Source organism: Mus pahari, chromosome 4, assembly GCF_900095145.1.
Source record: "Mus pahari chromosome 4, PAHARI_EIJ_v1.1, whole genome shotgun sequence".
NCBI classification, from domain to species: domain Eukaryota; kingdom Metazoa; phylum Chordata; class Mammalia; order Rodentia; family Muridae; genus Mus; species Mus pahari.
The window spans coordinates 126,385,793-126,396,241 of record NC_034593.1 but is presented as its reverse complement, the minus strand read 5'-3'; the positions used below and the strand labels follow the sequence as shown (position 1 = coordinate 126,396,241).

At 47.2% G+C, this 10,449-nt stretch overlaps 1 protein-coding gene across 2 annotated transcripts in view; it reads right to left on the bottom strand.

Moving 5' to 3' along the window:
- Positions 1–738: 738 nt before the first annotated feature.
- Tspan5 (tetraspanin 5) overlaps positions 739–10,449 on the bottom strand; it is a 164,204-nt gene continuing 154,493 nt past the window's right edge. For both annotated transcript variants that reach the window (XM_021195611.2, XM_029537932.1), the window contains exons 5-8: positions 8,846–8,971; positions 7,074–7,121; positions 6,844–6,960; positions 739–2,848 (exon numbers count right to left, since the gene is read on the bottom strand). In XM_021195611.2, coding sequence (XP_021051270.1) covers positions 2,783–2,848; positions 6,844–6,960; positions 7,074–7,121; positions 8,846–8,971 — 357 coding nt within the window. In that variant the 3' untranslated portion in view covers positions 739–2,782. The remainder of the gene's footprint in view (positions 2,849–6,843; positions 6,961–7,073; positions 7,122–8,845; positions 8,972–10,449) is intronic.

Here is a 10,449-nt window from a genome sequence, read left to right as displayed (position 1 = left end):
AAAAAAAAAAAAAAAAAGAGTACTATGTGAAACGGAAGCATTCCCTTCCATTTGTTCTTAAAAAGCATCCTTCAGTAACACTTCACAAGAGAAAGACACTTAAGCTGGTATTTTCCAGTGGGTTAACATGACAGTTTCAAGGGACTGCTGGCAATTGCTTTCTTATAAAAGCTATAATTGTTATCTAGGTCCAGTGTGTATTAAATGTCCATATGTACACACACACACACACACACACACACACACACACACACACACACACACACGCGCGCGCGCGCGCATACATACACACGCATACATACACACACACACCCAAGTGGCAGGGTCAAGGTCTGGGATCTGTGTCTTGTAATGTTCCCAAGGCATCTGTAACAAATAGAGGACAGTCCTTGAGACAAAGCACACCTACTTACATCTAGCAACTCCCAGGCTTAGCCCCTACAACCACCAATTTCCCCTCCCTTCCGGGACTGATGGTGTTTCTAAAATCATGTAGTCTCATCAACATCTTAGGGATTCACCAGTGCAAGTCCTCGAGCCCCATCCTGACCCACCTCCTTAGGGATTCTGGAACTGATGGGGGTTTCAGGGACATGGGATTGAACCCGAAGTTTCAGGCACACTGTACATGTGCTGTCCCCCTGGCCCAGGTCCTTTGTTTTAAGGAGACATTCCAGAGTGTTTTACAGTAGCTAACATCTGAGAAACAATTCAGAAAAGTAAGACGACATGATCCCATGTAAGGTAGAACCGAGTTTATTAATGACAGCTTTTATTACAATCACTCTCGAGTGTAAAAAATAAAGGGTGATTAAAATTTAAAACTCGCTTGGGCTTGTGTTTTGGCTTTCACTGGATGTGCCACGGGGTGGGGATCTTGCCTGATTCTGAATCAATTGGCCAGATGCAGTTCACTGGAGAATGAGGTAATAAAGAAGACAGAAGTGCCAATCTGAGAGCACGAGTGTCCACGTTGAAGGACATCACAAGCGACGGCTGTGGTATGGACGGGAGGGGGGAGAGGGTGAAGTCACGTGACCTCACATCCATGTATGGAATGACTATCTCTATCTAAAACAGACACCAATACACACATGCAGAGCCACGGACACCCAAACAGTGGAGATGAGACTTTGGAGGAGTGCCTGACCTCCCCGTGAACAGACTGCGCCCATCAGCCACCGCAACGCCCACGTGCTGCGGAAATGGAAAACTGGGCTGCATGACGCAGAATGCTGGCTGGCCAATGAGGAGCTGCTATCGCAGAGGCGGGGTTGGGGGGGTGGGGTCTTCCCAGCAACCCACGAACTAAAATCTGCTCCCGGTGAAAGCGACATCCAGGGGTTATCACGAGCTGGGGGGGAAATCTGGGGCTAAAGTCCACCCTCCCAGTGGGCACGAGGCAGGAGAAGAACCTGAAGGTGGCTGCCCACCTTGCGTCACAGAACCCTGGCTGGGCTTCGGTGCAGCCCCTCTAATATTTGTGCTTTGTAACCACCCCGAGGCCACCTCAGCGAGTACATGCACTATACTAGGCTTGGTTTTTTGTTTTTTGTTTTGTTTTTTTTAAATTTAATATATGACAAAACTAAAGATGCAAAAAGGGAGGAAAAAGAAAAGAAAAACCTCATGAAGTGTTCTTTGACTGTGTCAACCCTGCTTTGGAGCTGGGCTTTCTACCATTCAATGGGGAGGATGGGGAATGTACAGAAGCTGAATTGGATGCCGGGAGAGACAGAGAGCCTGCGGGGCATACAAAGACGCGGCTAGGACAAAACTCCACAACCACCCAAGGCTGGATACCTGTGACGGAAACACCAAGGAACACTCTCAAATGTCTCTCTGAAAAGAACATGGTGGATTTGGGGGGTCACGGTACATGCAGGTCACAAGTCTACAAAAACTTACTATTCAAGCCGAATAAGAAACCACGAGGACTGGTTCATAGTCTTTCTTTGCCTTTGGGAGAAAAAAAAAAAAAAAAAAAAAAAAAGAAAAAAACCAAAATAACGACCGATAAAAAAAAGAAATAAAACACTAAACATAGCCCAGAGTATTCCAGAATATCAGAAGAACCCAACTGGTTTGGTGCGGTGGGGTGAGGGAGTGTTTAATTAATGTCTCTCATTAACCTCATTTTCTCCTTGGATGTCATTGACAGAGCTCAGGCTGGGGCTGGCCACTCAGAGGAAAGAGCAGTCCTGTGGAAATGTGGATCTCAGCCTCTGCCACCCTAGCTTGCTGCAAACGCCCAGTTCTCTTAAGGGCAAACTCAGGATGAAGGGCATACGCTGTAACGTGATCCACTCCACCTCTCTCAGAATCGGAACACAGGGGGCAGCTGGTTTCTTCTCTGGAGGACAGGTGCAAACGGTTTGAGAGATTTCAAGACACGTGGTCCTGGCGGGTAAGGGCCCAAGTTTTAGCCAAGATGTGGACAGCACTGTATTCTCCATAAATTCAAGTACATGCCGTGCCCAACCTCCCCCTTTCCCGCTCTGGTAGCATCCATCCGTCCACCAATCCACGGCTACAGTAGAGATTCAACAATGCACATCGACTCAGCAAGTTGCACACTTGTTTTTTCTTTTTCCAAGTTCCGTGTGTGAGCAGCATTTCCCAGTTCTACCCCCACAGAAAGTTAAGTTCTTGGCAGCTCCATTAGGTGAGACTGCAGGCCTGTGACCAGGCCTCTGCAGCCCGCCATTGGGCGGCCGGCGCACAGAGGGTCAGTCAGCGAGGGGTGATCAGTCCAGTGTCTGACAGCAGTGGTCGCAGGGGTCTACCAGCTAGCCCTGACAGCTTCAATGTCACTCACCAAATTCTGTGCCAGGCATATCCCAAAAATCTAAAAAAAAAAAAAGGGAAAGAAAACCAAGTTAGACAGCAGAAATCAAATGCCATTGGCTTTTCCTTGGCCACTGGGTCCACCACCTCTGATTCTTAAATGGATATTCGGGGGATGGAGATGTAGCTCAGTCAGTGGAGTGTTTGCCTCACATACATAAAACCTTGGGTTCTGCCCCCCAGCGTCATAGAAAACCAGGCATGGTGGTGCACATCTATAATCCCGACTCTTGGGTAGGATGTCAGAAGCCATCCTTGGCTACATAGCAAGTTTGAGGCCAGCTTAGGATACATGAGACCCGTCTTTTAAAAAAAAAAAAAAAAAAGCTGGGAAAAAAGAGTGGAGAGAGAGAGAGAGAGAGAGAGAGAGAGAGAGAGAGAGAGAGAGAGAGAGAGAGAAAATCCAGAGTTTTAGCATGACTTTATATCTTCAATACTAAATACAGGAGCTGTTCACCTCCCTAAGCCAACCCTCCTTATAGCCTAGACAGCTCTTATCTCCCTTCTCCCTCTGTGGATCTGCCCAATCTGCACATTTCATAAAAATGCCTTCAGACAACATGTGGTGCCTGCGACTTCTTTATCATCTCTGGGTTTGTCCATCGCTGCGGTGACCGCTCAAATGTGAAAAGCCCACACAATCTCATGGGTGTGCACACTCAGTCTCCAGTGAGTGGAGCTGTTCTGGGAGGTTGTAGGACATTTGAGACTAGTGTTGCTAGGGACAGCTGTCAAAGGACTTACCTGTCTCCGAGCTGCTATGGCCTCTATGCCCTCCCCCACCACAGGCCCAGTCCTATGAACCGTGGGCCTGAACAAACCTCTCCTCCTTTCCTCTGCAAGGTATCAATCACGGTGCTATAAACCTTCATGACCCAACTAGGAATTTTCTTTATTTACGTGGCACAAAGAATTTTAGTGACCATTTTACACAAGATAAAGAGAGCTGAGGTAACCTCAACATACGTGCACGTGCTGCCTTCATGACCAGGGAAGTCACACGTGTCTGTGGGAATGTCAGGCTGAAGCCACGCTAGGCTCTTATCTAGCACAGGTGGGTCACAACCCGCTCCTTCTATGGATCTCACGGGCTCTGCCAGGTAATAGGCCTTAATAAAATCACACATGCAGGAACATTTGTGTTGGTGACCCTGTCTGGCTAGGGTCCCAGCTGATCCATTCAGCACCTGATGTACCTGTTCTGTTCTCCCTGCTGAAGTAGGTCTGTGACCTTCTGAGGGAAGGCTCCACCCACTTCACTGGGTCAGCAGCTTCCTCCCTTTCCCCATCAGGGAGGCCACAGTGCGGGGGTGGGGGGCAGAGCTCCAGGCTGACTAAGCAGGTGACTGTTCTGTCAGGGACTCAGGCTGTGCTGAGAAGTGGGCACCCTCGGGGCACTGTGAAAAAATGGTGAGTGGCTGATTCAGAGTTCTGACTCAGATGGAAGTGGGGGAGATGTGGCGCAGGACTCCAGCAGGGGACACAAGTGCTGGGTTCTATACCAAGGCAGCTGCAGAAAGTTAACTGTGGTGACTTGCTGACAAATACCCGGCTGGTCTATTTGTGCTGTCTGCTTGCTTCTGAGGCAGGGTCTTCCTGTACAGCCTAAGTTCTCCCGCCTCCCGGGGGCTGAGACTTCAGGCATGCGCAGCACAGCTAGCCCATGCCTGCCTTTTTGATGGCTGAGTACTGACCCTACCGTAAGGCCGTTCTACAGTCTTAAAAAAAATCCACGGACGGATTCTTCAGTGTCTCCAGTTCTTGCTGCTATGTGCACGTGTGTGCCAATGTTTTGGGAAATGTCACTTTTCATTCCTTTTGCATTCGTGGAAAAACTGTAAGGTCACACGGTAACTGTATATTATCTTCCAAAGAGCTGAGCCATTCCTGTCCCCCCACTCTAGACAGGTGTGGGTGATCCATCCTCCATCCTCGTGAACACCCACTGTCCTAGTGGGTGTGCATGTGCAGCTCTGACGAGTTCTCTGATGGCAAGTGATGCTGCATCTTTTCATGGACCATTTCTGTCCGTGCTGGAGAAATGTCTAAGTATTCTGCTCATTTTTTAAACCGGACCTTGATAGGTAGCCCAGGCTAGCCTTTTTTCTTGCTTCCTATAAGCCATATATATGTATTATATGTATACATACATACACACACACACACACACACACACACAGGTAACTCCTCAAAAATACTTTCTGCTATTGGGTAACCTCAATGGTACCATTTTCAGTGTGGAAGTTTTATATTTTGATGAAATGCCATTATCTCTGCTTCATCTGGTGTTGTTTTTTTTTTTTTTCCCCCCTCTGAAACTCTTTGTCCAAGACCAAAAAAAAAAAAAAAAAAAAAATCACCAATTTATATCACGTTTCCTTCTAGAATATCACAACTTGGCTATATATATATATATATGTATGTATGTGTGTGTGTGTGTGTGTGAGTACACTGTCACTGTCTTCAGACACACCTGAAGAGGTCGTCAGATTTCATTACAGATGGTTGTGAGCCACCATGTGGTTGCTGGGAATTGAACTCAGAAGAGCAGTCAGTGCTCTTAACCGCTGAGCCATCTCTCCAGCCCCAGCTTTGGCTTTTATAGACAGAGCTTTGTTCACTTATTCTACACCAAGACAGTGTCTGAGTGTGAAGGCCAAGCTGGCTGTGCACTCTAAGTGACAATCCTGCTATCCTGCTGCAACCTTTTTTAATGGCTTACATTACAGGCATACAGAATGCCACACTTAGATTTGGGTCTTTGATCTAGTTTCAGTTTATGTTTATATATGGTATGGGATAGGTGTCTAAACATCATTCTTTTCTAGACAGAAAATCAGTATTCCTGTGCCATTTGTCAAAGAACTTTTATGGTTTTTTTTTTGCTTTTTTAAATGTGTATAGGTGTTTTGCCTACAGGCATGACTGTGCACCACAGGCATAAAGTGTGGATGAGGGCCCGAAGAGGGCATCAGATCCCTTGGAACTACAGTCACAGACAGTTGTTAGCTGTCATGTAGGAGCTGGGAATTGAACCCTGGTCCTCTGGAAGAACAGCCAGTGCTCTGAACCACTGAGTTGGTTTTTGTTTTTGTTTTGTTTTGTTTTTTATCCTTGAAAGTTCTTTTTTCCTTCTCCACTGAATAGTTTCAATTCCCTTATCAAAACAAAGCTCACAAAAGTTCTCTCTATAATTCAATCCCATTTATCAAAATGGCTAACTTTACAACCTTACAAGACTGTCTTGAACCCTGTTACTTTGTAGTGTGCTTTGACTGGGAAACCAGAATTCTTCATCCTGCCATTCTCTTTCAGTGTGTTTGACTACTCCGGGCTCTTGTTTTTGCCTGTGAACTTAGGTCCAGCTAGTCGATGACTGAATGAGGAGGCTGGAACGGAGACAGAGACCATAGAATCTCTAGATCACCGTGCGTGGTGATGCCACTTGAGCGACACTGAGTTTATAATCTGTGACACTGCTTGACTTCCTATTTACTTAAGATCTCTTCAATTTCCTTCCACCGTGTACCCACCCGTGACCCTCCACATGAAGCATCTTATCAACAGGAAGAGTCAGCTCCGGAGGCCGTCCTCACCAGCACTTGGGTGAGCTGGTCCGGAGAGACAAAAGGTATCGCACGTACTTGTGCAACTCCACAGAGCTTGGCCTGGCTGCTGGGGTCCCCACTCTGAGCAGCCATGTCTGCCCCAAGTGTCACAACACAGTCCTTTTAGCCCCTTGTAACAATGGGACGCCAGAGGACAACCTGGGACCCATCAACCCCTCTGTGGTGAAAGGAGATAAGACTTCCTAAGGTCTTTCCAGATCTAGACTCAGACCTTCAATAAACACAAAGCCAATAGTTCCAGTCTGTTCCCAGGACCTCCAGTGTGTCCCAGAAGCTAAGGCACTAGGGAGACAAAGCAAAGATCTTGGACTGGCAAGGTCTTTCTGGGCACCACTGTCCGAGCTAGTACCGAGGGCCCACGTCTCACCTGTAGCAATGCAATGCCTATGAAAATACCAGCCACGATGGTTAAATTGTCCTGTAGCCACTTCTCAAACTGGGGCACGCAGCCTTTCGTGTAGATTACAATCTGTTGGTCAACTTCCTTCACAGGGGAAGAGAGCAGAATGTCACAGATACAGCTTTGCGCATGCGCAAACGCTCCTCCAAAAAAAAAAAAATCCGTACGTGCTAAGACACGGGACGGGTTTCACTTACTGGTTTCTGCCTGGCATCATAGCCACACTGAGTGTTGATGACATCTTCCTGGGGAAGAAAGGAAGAGAAAACTGAAATTCATTCTTGTTCAGCAGAAAGCCCAGCTAAGAGTGGATGGGTACTAGAGCACAGTATTAAACATTATTATTAATATTATTTAACAAATATTATTATTAAATGCCATGCATTTATAAGAGCAGCTTCAAAAGAATATAGTAAAACATTCCCCGTCAGCAAGCCCATTATACTGGTGTGTGTGTAGGCATGCGCATGTGTGTATGTGTGCATGTATGACACCCACGTGAACTCAGATTCAAAACACTGCCAACCTCAGGAAGCTCCAAGGGTTTGGGGAACCGGAAACACAGACAAAAATCAAGCTTAAATGGCAAAACGACTGACCATTTTTGTGCTCTTCGGCAATTTCTACTTTTTAAAACAGCACTAGAGGTTAGATCTAGGGCCTCGTGCTTGGCAAATAAGAGCATGTGCCTTTTAATCTATAAAATTCTGTCACTTAAAGTGGTTTTTGTTTTGTTTTGTTTTTAAATAAAGCTATATTACTAATTACAAAGCAAAACACTGCCTGCCCATGTGTCAAACGGACAGCCTGACCTATCTATCTAGAATCTGCTTCCTCCCCTCTGGGCGTCAGAGTTCATGGCATAAGACAGACCGGCTGGAGGATCTGTTGCCTAGTGACTCCTGGAGGGTCTTCTTGTCTTCACCATGGACAGTTGATGTAGGACCCAGAGAGAAAACAGGCAGCGTGCTGGCCGGTACATGCCCAGGCTGCTTGACTGGGTACCATGGCATCCAGGCTGGACATCCTGCTGCCACTTGACCCGCCTCAGAGGAGGAAGGCAAGCTGGCTAGAAAGGAGTCATGGGCAGGGTGACACAGTTCTCAGTGATGCTCAGCCCAGGCTCCTGTGCCCTCCAGAAGAGCAGCCTGCAAAGTCAGCAGCTCAACACCCTAAAACCCAAGTCTCGCGAGAGAGCCCCGTAGCCCCCAACCTTGCAGAGCCTGCGGGACTCGCCTGCACCCACTGCGCTCCACCGTGGGCAAGGCTTGTCCGGGAAGGGCAGTAGCCACTCCCCACACGGGGCACACCACCACTCAGTTCTGGCTTTCCACTTACAATACAGACGGTTCATATTTTCATTCTATGAGCCATTCACACGCTGTGAAGGGCAGGAAAGAGGAGTACCTTGTGGACGGAGTCCATGCTTTCTTTCTAGAGTAAAACCGCAAACAAATGGCAGCCGCTGCAGCCACCCTCCGGGCCACTGTGGCTCCTCAAGCAATGTTCCCTCCTTGTCCTGCCTTCTTTACTCCTGAGAGTCCCTTCCCAGAAGCCAGAGGAGAAGAAAAAACGTACTAAACCCAAGCTACTCAGAGAGGTGGCTCATACATTATAAGGAGGGACAAGAGACACAGTCACCGGGCTCTGTCCCTGTCAGCACTATTTGGGAGAAGTAATTTGTACTCCATAAGCCCTGGTGGGTTTTATTTCCTTCTCCAGAAAGGGAGTTCCCTTTCTGACCTCCCATGAGTCAACACACAGGGCTCAGAATAGGAGACAACAACAACTGGCTGAATTAATTCCCACCATCCTGTACCGACTGGAAACACCGGAGCGCATCATTCTCCTCTAAGACCTACAGTCAGGCCTGAGCTTGTGAGAAGAGAGTTTTGAGACAGAGATGGCTCTGCCGTCACACCTGCGAGTGCGGGGCACACGGCGGCCAGCAGTGAGCTGTCGCTCTTACCGCAGGGTCTTTAGTGCAGCAGGAGAATGGCACACCGCATCGCTCTCGGCTTGCATTGGAATCTGTGCAATTGAAGTAAATATTTAGGTTCCAATCATCAGCTCCAAAAGCCCCACAGCACTGCCACTAGAGCAAACAGGAGAGAGTTAGAAAGGACATTTCGGGTGGAGGTGACCAGCCACCTGCACCCCAACCCCATGACATCCATCCCCTGCCAGGTCCGGGACCTCAACATTTATTTTTAAATTAAAATTAACCTAAATGGGCCCTGTAAAGCCTTCCAAAGTAATGTAGGCTGAAGATTCCTAGAGATGGTTTGGCATGGGACATTGTACAGCAGGGCTCCGTCACATTCTAGGATAAACCAGAACATTCTAGAAGGAAAAACAAGACACTAGCAACAATGGTAACATATAACGAGGAAACTCTGGTTGTGTTTAAGTTTTGATCTTATTTTAATGGTTCTTAAACAGTTTCACTGAATTTCAGTGGCATCAGGTAAATAGTAGACGCTTTGATGAGTTCTGATATGTGGGTAACACTACCGGTAGGACAGTAGCCACTTCACAGGACAGTGAATGTCAGGGCTGATGCCCATTGGTACAGTGGTCAAATATGGATGAGGCAGACCCACCTCTCTATAATCCTAGAGGCCTAACATTCATTATATTCGTCTCTACGCTAAATTTTTTAAAAAGAACTTATTTTTATGCTCAATTCAGTTCTTTTTAAAAGATTTTTTAAAAAAAGATTTATTTATTTTAGGTATGTGAGTACAATGTAGCTATCTTCAGACACACCAGAAGAGGGCATCGGATCCCATTACAGATGATTGTGAGCCACCAGGTAACCACAGGAATTGAACTCAGGACCTCTGGAAGAGTAGTCAGTGCTCTTAACCACTGAGCCATCTCTCCAACCCATAGTTCAGTTCTTAAATTCAGTTCAATTCAAATCTTAAATGGGGACTGATTATGGCCTCCTCCTGTACTAGATTATCTTGGCTTCTTAAGTTAAATAAAACCAATTCGTGGCCATTTTAAGGTTTTCAGGACTAACAGCTACATCATAATATTTTTAACTCCAGAACAGAAGACCAGAATCACATGAAAGAGCAGTGCAGCTAAGTAGAGCAGGCAGCTCTTAGGGAGGCATGCAAACACAGGTTCTGCAGGCTCAGCTGCTCCTCTGGGCTGGGCTGGACACCACAGGTTTCCTGTAAAGCCTCGTTGGCTCTGTCATGCCAGCTTGAAAGGGAGAATATCCAGGAAGCAGAGAGCTTGCATCCATTACGGCCTAACAGCACAGGGAAATCGCCTGAGCAGGTGAGACAGGGCTCGATTTCACACCGCCTGAGGATGCTTTGCTCTAGACAGAAGCCACTGAGTGAAACTAAGACTGCATCTGTAGGACCCCCTCGTGAGGGAACTCCCTCGGGTCCGCAGGTCACAGGAATGAGGGAGTCCCTCAGAAACAGAGAAGCCGACTTGTAGTAAACACACGAGGTACTTTAATGGCAGAGCTCTGGGTGGACTCGTATCTCACGCAGGAGACAGAGGAGTCGACCCAGACCCTCAGAAGTAAGGGGTTTTTATAGGGTTAGG